Source organism: Spea bombifrons, chromosome 8 (assembly GCF_027358695.1).
Source record: "Spea bombifrons isolate aSpeBom1 chromosome 8, aSpeBom1.2.pri, whole genome shotgun sequence".
NCBI lineage: Eukaryota > Metazoa > Chordata > Amphibia > Anura > Pelobatidae > Spea > Spea bombifrons.
Genome location: NC_071094.1, coordinates 1,885,850 through 1,905,295, shown reverse-complemented (window position 1 = coordinate 1,905,295; position 19,446 = coordinate 1,885,850). Strand labels below are relative to the sequence as shown.

General features: G+C 45.6%; 2 protein-coding genes across 2 annotated transcripts in view; both read right to left on the bottom strand.

Moving 5' to 3' along the window:
• LOC128503163 (collagen alpha-1(I) chain-like) overlaps window positions 1-8,406 on the bottom strand; it is a 58,945-nt gene extending 50,539 nt beyond the window's left edge. Inside the window, exon 1 of the mRNA XM_053473194.1 lies at window positions 8,010-8,406. Within this exon, the coding sequence (XP_053329169.1) occupies window positions 8,010-8,154 (145 nt within the window). The 5' untranslated portion in view covers window positions 8,155-8,406. The remainder of the gene's footprint in view (window positions 1-8,009) is intronic.
• A 6,929-nt stretch (window positions 8,407-15,335) lies between these two features.
• The window catches only part of CACNA1B (calcium voltage-gated channel subunit alpha1 B), a 92,949-nt gene continuing 88,838 nt past the window's right edge, over window positions 15,336-19,446 (bottom strand). Inside the window, exons 46-48 of the mRNA XM_053472525.1 lie at window positions 18,386-18,575; window positions 17,302-17,498; window positions 15,336-16,415 (exon numbers count right to left, since the gene is read on the bottom strand). Of these exons, the coding sequence (XP_053328500.1) occupies window positions 15,891-16,415; window positions 17,302-17,498; window positions 18,386-18,575 (912 nt within the window). The 3' untranslated portion in view covers window positions 15,336-15,890. The remainder of the gene's footprint in view (window positions 16,416-17,301; window positions 17,499-18,385; window positions 18,576-19,446) is intronic.

The following is a 19,446-nucleotide window of genomic DNA, read 5'->3' as shown; positions in this document are numbered from 1 at the left end:
GGGCTTTTAATGCGCTTCTTTCGTGGCATTGTGGTGGGCTTTTGGATGGTTCAACTTTAGCTCTCAAAGGGCTTCAGACCAAATCACCGGAACTTGGGGTATCAGCCAGACTCATATTGACAACTGAGCTAGCAATCTATATACTTTTTCTCACAATAATATTTATGCCCTTTGAGAAAAAGAAACACCTTTCTCCAAAAATGACAGAGTGTTTCCAGAGCCGTCACGTTCGTTCAGGACCTTCCTTTAGTGACATCCGGGGGAATCTAATGACACTCCCTGTCTGTAAGCGTGGAAAGCCATCCAATCCAAGCAGCCAATGAGCATCAAGAATCATCAGACCACAGAGGAGGGCAGCTTCAGCTCTGTAGCTGCAGCTTCTCCCGAAGGTAGTTTTCAATTTCTCAGAAAGCACCTTAATCCACCGTCTTTTTGGTCCCTTTAACTTTCATGACTTTGGATGAATATCAAAACATAGTAAAACACGACATGTCTAACGTGTATGTGCACGCACACGCCTTTACATGGACTCCACAGTAATGTCCCCTGGTAAAATTGTGTGGCTCGGTACTGATTTATGGAGCCGCACGTGAATGCCCCCCTCCAACAATCTCATCCAAGCAGAAGCCTTTAACGCCGCAGCAGAAATTGTTCAATGAGCTGCGAATCCTCCAGATCCCGACATCTGGAGCGGGGAGCACGGAGCTCTCTGGGAAATTAAACACGTCTGCGAAGGGAGTGTGACTCTTTAACCCTCAGCCGCCTGCGGGACGGGATCGCAGCCAGATGCGTTTACAAAATGTGAGCACCAAGCATGCAATCTAAACTTAAAACCCATCCGGCCCCCGTCTAGTCGCCCGTTTCTCCTGCTGTAAAGACTCAAACCTTAATCAGTCGTTGGTGTCGTCTTAGATTCAGGAGCCGTATGTCTATCCCATGCATGTTTAATGCCCTCACTGTATTACCCTCTACCACTTCTGCTGGGAGGCTGTTCCACTTATTTAATCCCTTCCATTCCATCTAAAAAAAAACTTTGTTAATGACACTCATTGATCTGAGATGATGTAACGTTTATATGGATCCTTATGTTAGGTCATCATTCTTGGGTTGACTTCTGGATTTATTACATTAAAAAGATAATTTTGTATTGAGTATTTTAGCTCGGTTGGCTACACCTTAATTATTACTTCATTAGAATTCATACCAAGCCAACCTCTAAGGAAATCTCTATTTATCCAAAATAAACCCCGTTTTGGATTTTCTGACTGCTCATTTCCGGACCCCCAGCTCCAATTGGGACCATCTGCGTCCACCACTGCCTTGTTTTATTAGATGATGCGCTGTGAGGTCATCTGATGTCAATCCCATCCCCTCTGGTGGATTTATCCCTATATTATTAGGAGATAAAACGCGTTTCCCCAAAGAGTTCTTATACTTGGACTCTTTCCCCACTTCAGCTGTCATAACACTCGCCCTCCTCCCTGACTCGCTTTCCATACCTACCCTTCCCAAACCCCGCTCCATCACTCCATCACTCCATCAGACCTCATTAACACGGGAGGCGGATCGGGTGTTTTCTGACCGCATCTGACGCCTCTCACCCCATCACTTCCCTGTCCTCCGACACTTTCAGGGGTCCACCAACACCTCTCCCCCTACTGACTCATCCCGCTCCATATTAATCAGCGAAACACAACATCCATCTTGGTTTGGCATCCTCTGCGTGTAAGCGGTGCCAATAAATCCCAGCCCGACCCTTCCGTAGCGCCTGCGTGTGACGTCATGTTTAATAATATTAATCCGCCGGCATATAACCGGGAGAAGGAGGGGGGTGCGTCGATTTACTCCACTCCGTGTATCTGACATCTCAAGAAGAGACCCAATTTTTATCCAATGTATGACCTAGAATAACCTAGAATAACCTAGAATAGATCTATCATGGGGAGAATAAACGCGATTCCAGAAAGACGTTACTTTGTATCCAGATTTTACTTTTAATAAACAGAAGAATTCTTCCGGGTGACACATCGAGGGTTGGATTTCCATGTAAGGCACACAAGGATTTTTTTGGACCCATCTGTGTCCACCATCAATGTGCCAATCAGGCTTGGGCTGGCCATCTGGCACACGGGGCAAACGCCTGGTGGCCAACATCACCACGGGGTCACCCGCGCCTCCAGCAGCAGATCGGGTGCTTCAGCGTGCGGCCAGCGTGAGGATCTGCCCGGCCGCTGGCTACATGAGCCGGACTGACGTCATCAGGTGGCCGCCAACTTAACGCCATCTTTAACAAATTCAGGTGACATCTTTCTAGAACCTTTGGAGGCAATTACTGGGCAAGTCACGGGGTTGTCCATTTTTGCCCTACCTGGCCGCAATCATCATAAGATTGTAGAAGATACCAGCCGCAATTCCATCTCCAGAAAAAAAACTATAATATGGAGTCTCAGCTCTAATTAGAGGAAAACGAGGGCACGCCGAGAGCCTCGAATCCACAGGACTTAAACTTGGCTCTCCTGCGATATTTTGTCACGTCCTAATTGCCCTGAATAGATCGCATTAAATTCCGCATGCGAAATGTGTTTTTTTTTTAAAGAGATGATGATTGCGGCTCCTCAGACTCTGCCAGCGGGACCAATTACCCTCTTGCCTAATGTTACCCGTTCCGTAATAAAACAATTTCCTCCGACTTGTTGACGTTGGGGAGGAAAAGAAAGCAAAACGACCCCGACGGCCGCTTATTAAGAGGGGCTCGTCCTTCATTACGCGTTTAAAGTCAATTGACTGTAAAAAAAAAAAAATCCATCAGCTTTTTCCAGAGCGTCTGAAACTCATCAAGTCTGAGCGTTCGGGATAAATTCGGGGGGGGGGGCATTAAGTGATTTGTATAAAGCTTTACTAATGGATTTATGGATTTAATGTTTGGGAACGGCAGTGATGTCAGAGTTGGTGGATAAGCTGAGGCACCTTTGATTTTTTTTTTTGGGGGGGGTATTTGGGTATTAAATTAAACTTTATGTCATTTTTAGCCCTGAATGAAATCGTTGTTTAGGGCTTTATTGGTTTCATTGGACAAAACTGGAATATACTGGGTTATTTTATAACATGGCCGCTCTATGCAACATCACTTTTTTGTGACTTTGAGCCAACATAGCTCCTTGTGTGCTCAGAAACTAAAACTACGAGGTCAGAGCTTTAGATGTAATGTATGGAAGAGTGGTAGATAAGCGGAACAGCCTCCCAGCAGAAGTGGTAGAAGGTAATACAGTGAGGAGATTAAACATGCATGGGATAGACATACGGCTCCTGAATCTAAGTCGAGACCAACGACTGATTAAGGTTTGAGTCTTTACAGCAGGAGAAACGGGGGGCCGAATGGGGCCGATCTGCCGGCAGGTTCTAGATTTCTAAAAGTGACCCGAGCTCTGGAACCATCCGCAGTAGAACATTAGAATGATCTGGAACAAAAGAGAGAGTGTCGGCCGACGGTAAATAAAATGATACATATGGTCCGATAACTAAATCCACGGATTTAACCTAAAAAAATACCAAGAATCCTCTGACATGTAATTATTAATAAGGATAAATTTTGGCCGGAAAACGTTGGAGAAAAAAAAATAAACAATTTCTGTTCAGATGAATCCTCGATATCCCGTTACAGGCTGATTTTATCCTGATGTTTGGACGGAGTTTGGGGAGAGCTGGTCTGCGGCCAAGAGAGAGGAGAAAAGAGCGTCCCTCGTTCAGCGAGTTCCCCAGAAACCCCTACAAAGTCTCGAAAGACCTGCAGTCGGGACGCCTAAAATTGGATTATTTTCGTATCGGCTGCTAAGCTCCTGCTGTCCCCAAAAAGATAATAATAATAATAATATTTAAGAAAAAAACTCTGGCTCCTAGATTTTTTGAAGGTCTGTCCTGTTATTGAGCCGATATAGAAATAGACATATAAATGTTTGAGGTCTCAGGGGTCTCTTCTTCAGAGATCCCAAAAGCTTCTTGTCTTGGACCAATATCCATCTCCCTTTTCATCTTTTGATACTGTTTGAGACATACGGCTCCTGAATCTAAGACGAGACCAACGACTGATTAAGGTTTGAGTCTTTACAGGGCGAGTAGACGGGGGGTCAATGGGGGCCGATCTGCCGGCAGGTTCTGGGTTTATGTCTCTCTAATCACTCTCAGCCATGGTAAAGAAGTGCTGGGCATAAAAGAGTTAACGGCATTCCGCGCCAGACTTATATTTTTAGTAACAGTTTCCAGGATTTTGGGCCGGTGCCCAGCGCTGCTCACTTAGGTAAGCATGAAATCTTCTGGTTTCCAATCGAATGAAAACAAATGACATGTAAGCTCACGCGCCCGGGGGATTTCTACCTTACTCCGAGCGTCTGGACTTAAACGTTGGAGCGCCAGAGTTTCCATAGCAACGATGTAACATTCGCCTAAACTAATTCCCGACTCCAGAACTACGTCAGCGGGTCTCGGATATCAGGCCGGGTCCCCAGAAACTCATTTCGGGACACTACTGGAAGGGGAGGAATAAAGACACCAATGTTTAGTGTTTTAGGCTCCGCCATGTCCAATCAGCACAAGTTAAAGCGTTAAAAAAAACTACAAGTGATTTCTTTCCTTTATTCTTCATTCCTAAATTCTATGTTTATAAACAAAAAGCAACAAAGTAACGGATCAGCGAGAAAAACAAACAAAACAAACAAAGCAAAGTGTAACAAAGTTACCAGGATGCTTATAAACATGATTAATAAAAAGGGGGAAGAATAAGAGATCCCAACATGTCCGAGAGAGAAGAGAGACGGAGGACAGAAGAGAGAGGAGGGGGAGAGACATTTTAATAAATAAAAGGATTTAAAAAAGGACGGGAGGGAATTTATTTCAAAGGAGGAGAAAAGTTACAACAAGAGACCGGAATCTAACACTAGAGAGTCAGAGACTGAGATGGAATGGAAGGAATTATTACTTTACTGAGAGGGTGGTAGATAAGTGGAACAGCCTCCCAGCAGAAGTGGTAGAGGGTAATACAGTGAGGGTATGATATATATATATATATATATATATATAGTATAAACAGCATGTTTGTGATATATATATATATATATATATATATATATACAGTATATACAGTACATATGTGATATATATACAGTATATACAGTACATATGTGTATATCTATTTAAATGGCCAATCATGGGTTAATAGGTATATCAGTGAGGGAAATTAAACATGGCTTGTTAAGAGAAAACGACATTCCCACAGCTGGAAAATGACTCATTGTAAAGTTATTACAATTTTTTTTAAAAAAAGGAATATAATTTGCAGAGATTCCGGATGAACTGAAATCTTCCATTCTGTGGTTAGAATGTTTGGGATCGTCATCACGCGGCTGCCTGTTTATTAGCGGAAACAGGACTGGTTATTTGTGCCGATAAACCAGCGCTAGCCGCGTTCCACGGAACGAACGCCGACGTCTCCTCACAATGTCTAATAATGGAACTGTAGTAACTGCTTTGTGTTGTAACTGGTGCAGGACTCAGGGGACGAGACTCTAGCCTCTAGCGTAAGAAACGCGACAGCTGGTGTGCGCTTGTTAAAAATCTCTTACATTGTTAACGCGCCGTATAGAAATGTTTCTCTGCTTTTTACTTTAAAAATCGTTAAAGTTTAAAAACAGCCAAAACCCCCCCAAATATTTTTGTAAAGTGACTTTGGATACGCGCCCCGCGCCGCGCCATGAATAATATTCTACCCCTGGCTCCAAGCCACCAAATACATTATACTTTCTTCTTTAAAAGGTAAACATTTTCAGAGTTGAGTCTAAAAGATTTAAAAAAAAAAATCTAATTCCCAATATCAGTGCTGAGAATTTAGCTGCTGCCGAGGATTCTGGGTAATTCCACTGGCATAAAAACTCAGTGCCTCATTTGGTGCGATTCACACCACAAAACTTGCAATCAATCTGCTTGGAAAGCCCATTCGAGGAAGATGTTTGGGGCTTTGAGGGTCTCGTCTGTGTTACGAATGTAAGAAAATTTTACATTACAGAGAGGGTGGTAGATAAGTGGAACAGCCTCCCAGCAGAGGTGGTAGAGGGTAATACAGTGAGGGTATTAAACATGCATGGGATAGACATACGGCTCCTGAATCTAAGACGAGACCAACGACTGATTAAGGTTTGAGTCTTTACAGCAGGAAAAAGGGCGACTAAACGGGCCGATGGGGGCCGATCTGCCGGCAGGTTCTATTTTTCTACGTTTACAAGCCGGAGGATGTTCATGGCTCAGATTTCTGCCTTTCCAAAGATTCCAAGACTCTCACCTCTGTCTCTTACTGTAGAGAGAGTGCGCATGTGCACTCAGCAGCCAGAAGCGAGTGTGCGTAACGGTGTTACCCTCCGTACAGTAAATCTGCTTTCAGACCAATCACATCACGCATCTATTTTCAGAACTATCTTTAATTCTACTTTTTTTTACTCTAATCACATTAATTGCGGAATTAGCGCTGATTTCGTTTTGACGATTTCCTCTCATTTTCAGCTTAAATAATAAACAAATGCAATTATCTGCAGAAAGGCTTTAATCGGCCAATTTCATGCATTATAAACAGTGACTTTAGATGATGATGATGATGACCCAGGATACAAAGTGCCCCCTTAACCCACTGACTGCCAGAGTGAACAGCAACTCCATGTTCTCTTCCCAAAACAGGGTTACCGTCATTCAGTATTAACCCATTGAGTGCAAGAGCGGAGTTCAACCGGCTGACAGACGCTCAGAAACCTGAAAACTTCACAATTCTACAGGGGGTATTACGGCCAATTAACCCTTCCATTCACTCCACGATGAAAAGGGTCACACAAAAAGCCCTTAACTGTCTGCATGCAAGACAGAAATCCAGGACAAATACTTTTGTCACCTGTTTGGCAGTGAAAAGGTTAAACATGCGGTTTTATATAGATTTTTTTAAGAAAAACTGTGTATTGTTATCGGAGACACCGCTGAACTCTAGACAGGTTTTAAACCGTCAAAAAAAAGGACAAAACACATAATTTCTCCGAGTTACGCTTACTTATCATAGATAATGGGGCAGTTATATATTTGTTTTGGTTTCTGAAGGGTTAAGGGAATGAAATATATTATTTTATGTTTTAAGGCTTTCTGGGATAAACATAATTAAAAAACATGCATTCTGGTGGTTTTGCAGTTTTCACACAAATCCTTTCCCTCCAATAAAATAGTCTAGAAAATGTAATTGAAAATCCCCCAAGAGTTATTGATTGATATATCGCCACCATATACCGCAGCGTTGCATTAAACCAAAGAAAAGGGACCCGATCCCAATGAGTTATGTTACCCTGTCCCCCGGGGCAGGTCTCAGGGGTCCCACTTGCCGTCTCTTAAGATTTTTCTGTAGATTTCTAAGAACTTTCACATTTTTCAAAGCTTGACAAGGTCTGTAACTAACTACCCCAAAGCAGGGGGATGGGGCAAGAACCCCCCCCCAAAAAAAAAACTGGTGCAGATATTGTACCCCTGTCTAGGGGGCAGTTTGGATGGTGGATCTAAGCTATATGAGAGAAAGAGAGTTTTCGGTAGTGGGGTCCTTGGCTGCGATGTCCCAAAGTCTCTAATTTTTGGCTTGTTTTCGACACAATGTAACATTTTTTTTGGGTCCTGCGCTCCTATTGGTTGCGACGTGGAAGAAATTCCTAAAAGTATCACCTGATCCGGGAAAAAATATTTCAGGGATTCCCAAAAAAAACCAAAATCACATGTTTTACGGGTAAAATACCCGGCGGGTCCTAACATAAAGTTTTATGATGCATCTTAAACATAAAGGAACGTACAGGGCAGTGATGTGGTTTTAAACGTTAACCCTTGATGAGATGAAGAAGTAAAGTGAAAAAGCCCCCTAGGTGTTATTGACGATGTTGGTCACACTGTGTAGGGGTATTTACAGAGCGGGGTCATGTTGGGACCCCATGGAGCCCAGTCCTTACCTGCCATCAGGCCAGATCCAAGCTCCCAGGTGTCATCTGGTTCCAGAGCTTCTCCAGAGTGCAGCAGTAGGGCCAGGAGCAGGGGCCACAGCTGGACAGCTCCCCAGGAGAAGGCACAGGCACCCTGCTTCTTGGCTGTCCTCATGTCTGATGAGCAGATACATCCAGTCTCCCCCCTCCCTGTTGCTTCAGGCAGATTCCCCAAAACAATGAATGCCCCCAAACCCAGTCCTGGGGCAGATGCTCAGACAGGTGGTTATGGGTCCTTTCCTGCCTCACATTAGGAGGGCATCCAGATGCAGAAATGCCCCAGACACTGAGAGTTACCCCTGCAGCATCCTCAGGCTCTAGAAGATGTCAAGATGTAGCCTGTGCGCAGAGTCCTCCTGCCCCTCCTGCCCCTGCTGCCCTTCCTGACCCTCCTGTCTCTGCTGCCCCTCCTGCCCCAGCTCAGATCCCCAGCTCCAGCGCTGACTGCACAGCGAACCGCTCACTGAGCAGCCAGCTCCCGCAGCCCCGCCTAGCCAGGCGGGCGGACCAATCAGCGCGCTCACAGAACTAAAGACTCCCCCCATGCCCCCCAGAGCTCTGCACCTGTGTGTGAGAGAGAGAGTGTGCAGTGTGTGTGAGAGAGTGTAGTGTGTGTGTGTGTGAGAGAGTGCAGTGTGTGTGTCTGAGAGTGTGCAGTGTGTGTGAGAGTGCAGTGTGTGTGAAAGAGAGTGTGCAGTGTGTGTGTGTGAGTGCAGTGTGTGTGTGAGAGAGAGTGCAGTGTGTGTGTGAGAGAGAGGGCAGTGTGTGTGTGTGTGTGAGAGAGAGAGACTGTGCAGTGTGTGTGAGGGAGAGAGACTGCAGTGTGTGTGAGAGTGTTGTGTGTTGTGAGAGAGAATTATAGAATTTCAGTCACTTGGTGTCTGACTTTGAAACCGAAATTGTTACAAATTGACCCCCCAATTGTGTGACCACATTTTATTTCTGCCATTCATGGACACACTATGAAGCAGATGAGATCACACGCACAGGTATATATTATATGTATATAGATATACCGTATTGGCTCGGATATAGGCCGCACCCTAAAAGTTTGGTGCTTTTTTAAAGAAAAAGTTTTTTTTCTTTAAAAAAGCACCAAAAAAAACATGCTACCACTCTGTCCCCCCCCCCCGAGATATGCTGCCACTGTCCTCCCCCCCGAGATATGCTGCCACTGTCCTCCCCCCCGAGATACGCGGCCGCTGTCCTCCCTCCCCGAGATATACTGCCACTGTCCTCCCTCCCCGCGATACGCTGCCACTGTCCTCCCTCCCCGCGATACGCTGCCGCTGTCCTCCCTCCCCGCGATCCGCTGCCCTCCCTCCCCGCGATCCGCTGCCCTCCCTCCCCGAGATCCGCTGCCCTCCCTCCCCGAGATCCGCTGCCCTCCCTCCCCGAGATCCGCTGCCCTCCCTCCCCGAGATCCGCTGCCGCTGTCCTCCCTCCCCGAGATCCGCTGCCGCTGTCCTCCCTCCCCGCGATACGCTGCCGCTGTCCTCCCTCCCCGCGATACGCTGCCGCTGTCCTCCTCTGCCCCCCCTCCTCGACTTACCGGAGCAGACTCCCGGGTGTCTTCAGGGCCGGCGAGGGACATCTACGCAATACGCGTATGCAACTTCCGGTACCGTTACCGGAAGTTGCATTTGCGTATTGCGTAAATGTCTCCCGCCGGCCCCGCAAGACACCCGGGAGTCTGCTCCGGTAAGTCGGGGGTGGGCAGAGGTAAAACGCTTAGATAACCTCCCGTGCCGGCACCCCCCCCCCCGTGGGAAGTGCTGGCAGGGGAGGCTGTCTGAGCAGAGAAGGATGCAGGTCCCCTGCACCGCTGCGGGGGATCTGTATCTTAACCCCGCTGCCTGCCCGGCGCCCGGGACTGCATGTCCCGGGCGTCGGGCGCTAGAGCCCGAATATAGGCCGTGTGGGGGAAAAAAGTGCGGCCTATATTCGAGCCAATACGGTATATATATATTATATACACACTGATTCACATATACACACCGTCACATACACATAACATACATTTTATATTATATATATATCTCACACACACACACACTGATTGACATATACTATTATATATTAATTATTAGGAACGTGAATTCAGATTTATTAATATACATACACTCATTACAGACACAGGTGGATTCAGAGTGTTAACCCCTCTATTACCAGGCATGTGCAGATCCAGAGTATTTACCCCTCTATTATCAGACACACACAGTGACAAACAAACACAGTCACATACACACAAACACACATACCTGATGCTGGCTGCAGCTTACTCTGAGTTGGTGTGAAGGAGGGACTCAGCCTATCAGGAGAGGCTTCTGAACTCTCAGGCAATCAGGGAGTTGAGAAGTCTCTCCTGATTGGCTGAGACCTCCTTCACTTAGACTTCTCATTCCGGGACATTATCCCGGACTTAAAGTACCAGGCAATCCGGGACATGTGGTCACCCTACCCCCGAAACCACTCAGAGTCCCCTGAGTCCCCCAAAGACCCCCTAATGCCCTAGAGTCCCCCAGAGACCCCCGAGTCCCCCAGAGATCACACAAACCGCTCTCATTTGCCAAGTTTTATTGAATTCAAGAACCTTTTCGCTGCTTACAAAACTGGTAATTGTAGAATGAAATCATGTGACCCGCTGCCTGCGCCGACGCTTCAGGCCGCAGACCATAAATAACATTTCTAATTGTGTTGAAGGGGGGGAAGAAAAAAGTGCGTCCAATTTTTCAACACTGTTGGTTAGAATTTTTTTTCCTTCTTTTTTTTCATAGAAAGTTTTGCAACAAACCCCCAATTTTTATCAAATATAAATAAAAAATAACCGACTAAAGAATATATTGTATCAAAAAGAGTACGAAGAAATGGTTTAGCATTTTCCATGCAAGTAATGTTTTGTTATTTTTTTGTGTGATTTTTTTTTTAGTTGCTTTTTTTTTATACATAATTTAATATTTTATATATTTTACATGCAAACATTAATTATGCAAAATACGGCCAGTTCAACCTGGTTTGGGATGCAAACAATTAAAGTGGATTTTGTTTTTTTTTAAGGGGGCGACAGGTAACAGAATTTGAACGATGGGTGGAGGAGCGTTTTCAAAATGGCCGCCTCGACCTTTCTACCGCCGAACGGCAAACACAAGGCGTCTCGGCACGCAATCCTTAATGCTACGTCTCCCGCGGGGGAATAAACTAAAATAACATCATATTTTACCCAGTTTGACCATTAGGCTATGATCTAGAAATATTTTATTTGGGTGGTTTGGCCGGCAACAATCATCTTAAAATATGTGGAGACTGTGAGCTCCATTTAGGGATAAAAGTGGTAAATTTGAGTAAGTGGAACAGCACCTTTAAAGGAGATCCCGCTAACCCTGAGGTTACGTTAAACCCAGGAAGCAGTAATACCCCGATATACCCCCTGCCTGTGGCAGTGCAGCTACCGCGGACTGCTATGGTTTACAATCTCTTTTTACAGCCCAACAGGGAGATGGAACCAGGTGCGAGCGTGTGTGTGTGTGTGCGCATGTGTGTGAGCATGTGTGAGCACGTGTGTGTGAGCGTGTGTGTGATAAGGCAAAGGCCGACACAATTTAGCGTAGAAAACAGCAAAAAAAGTCCAGATTTTATGCAGGGTGATTGAGAATTCCATGCTTTCAGCACAAATGTTTATTTTTGTTCGTTTTTTTAGTTTTTATTTTCCCAAGATTTTTTCTTGCATATTGTTTTTTTTGGGATATTTTTTTTTTTTTTGGAAAAAAAGGTGAAATAAAATTGTGCCTTTATTTTTTTTTTTGTTGAGGGAATAGCCAGAGAAAAAACATTTGGTCGCGTTTATCCTGAAGCCTTAGAACGGGAGAGTCCAGCAGGTAAAGCTCGTAGCGAACGTGAGAAGTGATGTCATCGGTGGGTCTTTTGTCTACTGTTTGCATAGCCCTGGCGGGCAGAATCCCGTGCGGAGGGAGGGGGGGTCGCTTTTCCTCCACCCGAACCTTTACGAAATTATCTTTTCTGAACCTCTGTCTCGAAAATCCCAGCTAATTTGTGTTCTACAGCAAAAAACTATTTCTTATGAGCTAATATGAGGATGACCCCATCGAATGTTTCAACTCGTAGCTACAGTTACAATGTATCAAACCGTTCGAGTTTAGCTTGGTCTCGGCATGATAGCCCGGTTACCCCACCAACCTGTATGTAAGGGTTTCTGGATAGGCAGGAAGGATCCTGTAAAGTATTTCATCCAGAAAACACCATTTTTAACGGAGGAATTCAGTATTGTTGAGAGCCTACGTGCACGGAATAGAGGTTAGAGCCCTTTTGCAATGTCGTGTAAGTAATAAAATAAAATAAAAAAAACATGCAAAATATTCCCGGGGTGAGAAACGTCTCCTGTCTGTTACTCGTTGGCCGTCTCCACCGAGGGAAGGGTGGACACAGCGAGAGGATTATTTTAAGATGTTCATGCTATAGTGTGATACGTCGAGGGAACTGGCCGAGCTTCGTAGAGCGCTCGACGCGGCACGCGACTCGATACCACCGCCTGACGACGGCCTGACCGTGCATCTTGGATGCGCACCCCCTTCGAGCACAGAAACGGAGAAAGGACACCCCAAGTCTAACGTTAAAGAATAAAAGATCCCGCATCGTGTGGGGTCTCATAATGGTCAAGACAGAGTTTCACTTCGATGCAGCTGGCATGCTCTGAAACTTGACAAAAATACATATTTTCAAAGATCAAGCAACAGTAACGATAACTTACAAATTCAATGAGACTCCGTGGAATGGCGACGGTCTAAGAAACATTTAAAACGGGTGGAATCCTCATCAAATACCCCAAGTAGAACCGTTAAGAACTTACAAAAAAAAAACCAAGGATATTGTAATCGTCACACTCCGGTAGTCCTACAAAGTGAAATGTGTGGCGTCTTCACCACGAAAGTGCGTTTTAACACAAACATTCTAGTTTGAATGTGCGAAGCGTTTGCCGTGCAACCACTAAATACCTCTCTAGAAGGTGATCGGACGTTGATGGATGAGTAGGCAGACGGTGACAGGTCAACTACATTAATCCATTTCAAAGCGTGATTAAAAAAAAAACAAAAAAAACATTCCACTTCTTGTCCAAAAGCATAGAATATTCTGTGTAAATAATTTTTTTTTTCTCATTAAAAATACACCAGGCAGTGGAGAAAAAAGTACAAAATTACGTTCCGTACAAAAATTGAAATAGGGCCAAAAACACAGCCGAGAAACCAGAGGTGATTCCAAAGGGATATCGCTAACAAAAATGGCTGACCTTGTTTGGCTACAACGATTATCGACGGATTCATGTGGCCCGAAGGATTGTTTTGGCACTCAACCTACCGCTACCCAATTTAGGTCGACCCTAAAGATTCATGCTTCGTAAACATTTTGGGGCAACGCAGACTCTTTCGATGATCTCGTTGGGAATTTGGGGCTCCTTAAGAGTCAACCGAGGCTGAGATGAGCATGAAGGTCTAAATCTATTGCGAGCCAGTCCGTAACATCATCAAATACACAAGCCGAAAACATCTAGACACCGATGAGAGGATTTGCGAGAAGGAATAATGTGAGATCTTGAGTGGTGGCAACCAATGCCACCAATGGACGGTGGGAATGAAAGTTTCCGCCATCTTGACGAAGACAAAAGGATGGGACTATATATATTTTTTTTATTAGTCTCTCTCCATCGACCCTAAATTGAGGCACTTAACAGTCAAATGAAACGCATTCCACGCCACACACACATAATATACACATTGTGTGGACCAGACATGTTAACCATAAACGATTGTATCTCATGGGTAAACTGGCACCTCCTTTACCCACGACTAATTCGGGTCCTACCCCTTCGGAGTTTAAATTTACACCAAATCGAAACCATGCATCACTGAAAACTGGGATCAGAATATCTTCCGCTACACTCACAACAGTCGGATCACAGGAAAAACATCGAGTACCACTTCATTAACGTCCGCAAGAGCGTAACTAGCGTACGACGTAAAGCGCTGTTCGCGTGGAACCTTATCCCTGCACTCAGGATTCCGCTTCGTCGTATGATAGGTAAGAATATGACAGGTTATTGATAATAGGGCCTACGGGCAGATAAATGCCATGAAATGTATTGCAATTCTAATAAATGGAAGAGACCTAGCGGTGACACCAAGAGAATACAAATACGACAAAATCTGCCGGTATTGGGTTGGCCGTGTCGTCAAAGTCCTACCGCGCATGAAATAATAACTGCCAAAATGGTGTCTTAAAGATCTTTGGAAAATCAGCTTTTTTTTTTGCCCTTATAATATATACTGTATATATTTATAGATATATTTTCTTTGTTATGTTATATGCACTATGCAGAATAATATACATTCTTTCCATAAATCTCTATGACATTGTGCTTGGTATGAATTCTATATGCTACATGTGAACGTCAAGGCCACGATAGCTCTTAATCGGAATCACGGAAGGCGTTCCTGCCATAGGCGGACGTACAGTTACGTCAAGCTTGGCCAAAGTTAAGGAATGGTTGGAGTACGATGGGTGTGCAGGGATTGGCACAATCTGTCACCTGTTGGTCGAGAAGACTCAGGAAATTTGGCACTGGGGCAGATAGCTTTTCTTGCCTCTAAGATTGAATGGCACAAAAAAAATGATCAGAATGTCACGTGAATCACTCAAATCTACAGCCCAAGAGCCAGACAATCGCCAGTGCCGAAAAAAACACACAAAAAAGTACAATATGGCCTACCGCTTGCATCTAGAAAGTCCAAACGACCCTCGTGACTACTCAACTTGAGATGTGTTTGCATGTGAAGGCGGCTATCTCAGATGCAGAGACCACGACGCAGAACAGACGCCATCCTTGACCATTTTCACGAGTTTTCCATACCGAACTCCAGGCCACGCTAAGAAAAGACAAGACTCGTGTGGCCTCGGTACGCCGGTACGTTTCAGGACAGTGAAGGGACATACAAATAGGTCTCATACGGACCACCTCATTCTCAAAAGTCAACTCCCCAAAGTGAGCGCTAACAGAGGGGCCGTCCACGTATCGCAATATGGCGTTAACATGAAAAACAACAGAGCGCTGCACTGTATCGCCGACTGTCTCATGCTACAGTGTAATATCATTATAAACGGTTAAGTGTCCAGCGTACCAGTCCTCAAACCACCGCATGGTCACCACAAACCACCGTATCATCGAGGACCAGGAAAAAAAAAAAGGGACGGCAAGGATAAGCCCAGGCCGGAAGCGACTAGTGTCTGTTAATGTAAACAAGGCGTTTATTGGGATTATACCGTGGAATACGAGTTTACGGGTTTACGGGGCAGTGTGTGAACGCGGTGTTTTTGTAAAGTCGGTGTATCCGTCTCTCTTCTTGCTGTCCTTCCGATACGTTTAAATAATATTTAGATAGAAAACAAGAAATATCAAATTGTATACTCGGTGAACCTCAACATGTCCTTTGTATCCTGTTTCTCCAACGCTTCAATCCCTTATCCAAATGGGCGCTTCCGCTCCCTATCCCCAATAAAACCCCCAAAAGGACGATGGCCCAGACACTTCCTAGTTATTCAGACATGCGCTGAAAACCTTCCCGGATACTTTCACTAATCCCTCCCGTAACATCTCCATAATTATTATATTGGAGTTCTTCCAAGGTGCCTCTGCTTTCTCGTAACATGCTCTGTTATCCCGGCGATCTGCCGGCCGATGATAAAACTCATCAGTAGTGACTCAAGCAACTGGGCCCCTCTCAGATCCCGACAAGCTTCCAGTGAAGCAGGGGTGGGAGTGAGGATGTGTTTTGGGTCGCTGTGCTAGCACCAGTCGTCTTCGTCTGCCTCGTGGTAGTAGCTTCGGCCTCTCGGGGCTGTCCCAGGTCCCGTGCTAAGCCCCAGGGTGTAATGGTATCCGTTGGGTACCCTGCAGAGCTGGTGGGAATGGGAAGTGAGAGAGGACACGTAGGAAGTCCGTGAGGAACGTCCAGAGTTGCTGGCCAGCGCCTCCTCAAAGGTTAAAGTATCCTCAGGCACAGGACTGTAGCTTTCAGACTCTTGGCGTGGCCCTAGGTAAGGGTCAGAACCAATGCGGGTAACTGTGCAGGCAGAATGGCTAGGAGAGTCGCTGTACATCAGGGTGTTGTGCTCCGATAAGCCCCGGCTCAAGCGGCCGGGAGAGTAAGCGAGCCCACCGAAGTGCACAGGGGACGAGTGAGCCGTCCGGTAGGTAACGCTTGGCCGAGGGGTAAGAGGAGTCTGGGGGAGCTGTCTCCGCATTCCCCGGCATGGAGTGCTAGCACCGGAGCTGGTCAGACGTGGACTTCCGCTGGCCGAGCCACTGCCCTACATTGAAAGGGGGAAGAAGCACAGGAACATGTGATGGGAACATGACACAGGCAGACACGCGACATACACACATAACAGGCGAGAGGACGACACATGATCGGACGACAAGGACACACACAATGCCAATAAGCAAGGGCACGGCACAGGTTGGATATGGTGCACGCACGGGGCATGACGCAGACAGCGTATCAGAGAGAGTGGAGGCAGACAGGCACAGGAAAGAGAAAGAAGAGAAGAAACATAAGCAAACGGGCAGCCGTACAAAGCAAGCAACGAGTTCCTGTTACTATGATCCTACACCCAGCATCCTAACGGCACAACCGATCACCCTGACGTCACGCTCATACATGCTGCGCATGCTTATCTCACACGCTGATACACGCACACAAACAGAAAGTCAGGTTCTGCTACAGGGAACCGGTTCATGTTCGTTGAATTCACACAAACCAGCTCCTCTCATATACCAACACATATAAAAGCAGCCACTGCACGCACACTCTAATGCAATCAGAATGTACGTGTGTCAACACAGCATTCAAACAGTACGAACACAGCAAGATATATCACTTTATACACAGAAATCTACATGCAAACGGGGGTAGAAAATAAATATATATATACGTAAAGTACGAAATAATTCCAGCCTGATACCAGGCATTCTATACGGCACCCGGCATCTATACATACTCATCAGTGACTCCTATTTTAACCATGACGGCTTCTAATTTATGATTATTATTGCCTCAGAGCTGCTCATACAGTCTATACACTCCTCGTTGTATAATATATGATGTATTCACACTGTACAGATGGCTTATAGCGTGGTGTGCAGCGCCCTCTACTGGCCACCGTTCACACCTGCCTCCCCTCTGTAACTTCTCACCTGTCTGTTGGTCCCATGGTCGATGCCACTACTTGGAGACGTGGCCCGGCTGTGATCTGAGTGACGCGGGTGACCAGACTCTCGGCTTCCGTATCGGTCACAGGAGTAGAATCGTTGCTTCTCGTTTGATGACGGGGGCTGCTGCTTCCTCTCTTGGGATCTGCCTCTCTCCTGCCTCTTCTCTCGAGGAATGGCCTCTGCCGAGAGGGACCAACAGGAGACGTGGGACAACATTTACAACCTGATACGCACAATGATGTCAACCCATCAACTCACTCAAAACGCATGTCAACGGAATGGCGGCGAGTGTAAAATAACTACTCAGGATCCATATGGAACCTCCTACCGTTATTCACCTATATTTTACTTAATGGAATGCATTATATGTAAACCTTTTACCCCAAATATTAACACATGAGATATTTTCTAGAATAATTCCAACCAGCGTGCGTCTTCACCAGTCACTCGAAGGCAGAGGACATTCTAAACATATTTCCGGGTGCAAACGCTGCTTTATTGTAATAAGTAGCAAGTTAAAATAATTTAACGTATAATTACAGAATATTTTATTATCATACGTCGCTGAAATCAATAGTTGGAAGAAAATGAGGCATAAATAAAACATTTTGCCGTCTTCAAAGCGGGGGAATGTATGGAATGTCGGCGTTTTATACTAGAGATATTAACAATGTAACAATGTATCTCACTTTATGTCCAGATATGGAAACGCCGGGGAAGCAATCGGAGAGAATTTGGGGGATTTCAAGAAATTTGACGGTCAAAAACGAATTAAGGAACTTAAAAGATGGGAGGGTATGGGGTGAAAAAAGGAGGTCATGAAATTATGGAACCCAACTACTTCTCGCTTTGATCTTTGATGGATCTTTGATGGTTTTAACCATCAAAGATCTAGAGTTCTAGAAATCTTCTGGGTGGGTTTGAAGGACATCATAGACTTTCCCTATAACCCAGCTCGAGTGCATGGGACACCAGTGTGCAAGCAGGGAGCCTAAACGTACGCAGCACTGAGAGACGACCAAGAAGACCATGTGACCTATTTTCGCCCTCCCCAAACAGCCTGTACCTGTGTCGTCGTTCTGGGGCGACCTCTCTGTGGATTTCTGCTTCCTCTCCTTGCGGCGGTGGCAGCGGTGGTGATGCTGATGGCTGCGCTCGTGCGGTACCTTCTCCAGGGAATACTCGTACAGCTGGGGTCTCTGCGGTGGAGTCAGGGTGGAGATGGATCGCTTCATGGGGCTGGTGTCAGGAATCGGCTGTGAAAAGAGATCGGAAAACCTTAGAAACACTAAAAAAAATGTATTTTTATTAAAAAAAAATCCTCTTTGGAACTGCTCCTTAAAAATGCGTACAATTTTATTATTTTTTTAATAACTTGGAGCAGGGGGGCGTTGCCCATGGATCACGTGATCATCTATAATGGTGGGCTCCAGGTCGGTAGCCAAAATCTGATTAATTAACAAAGAACAAAGCACTAGAAGGAGCAAGTACCGGTGGATATGCAGGAGAGGCTCGTAGTCCTAGGAGCCCCCAGTGCTCCTCTGGGGCAGCATGTAATTTTTTTTTTTACTATTTTACAATGTGATACAGGATTCTCCTGAAATCTCAGAGCCACCAAGTACAAGACGTGTCCTAGAGGTCCCTGCGGATGGAGGACTGTAATTTGGGGACAGATCCATCAATTTCCATAATGTCTTTTCAACTGAGTATCTTCTCAGCTCGGGTTAATGGAAGACGCTCCTGGAGCTGAGGAGGCAGACTGCTGAATCAGTACATGCGCGGTAATGAGCTTCTATCCCTGCCAGTAAAGTTATGGATTTTACTTCTCTTTTAATGAGTCATGGAGTTTTTACTGAATAATAATGTGCTGAACGGCGCCGGGTATGTAACCCCCAGGCATCTACAGCTAACAAAATGTTAGCAACTCATATTTATAGACTAAAACTAGAGGGCCAGGGGCTTTGATGGAATGGAAGGAGGTTTTACTTTACTGAGAGGGGTAGATAAACGGAACAGCCTCCCATCAGAAGTGGTAGAGGGGATTAAGGTTTGAGTCTTTACAGCAGGAGAAACAGGCGACTAGACGGGGGCCGGATGGGGCCGATCTGCTGGCAGGTTCTATGTTTT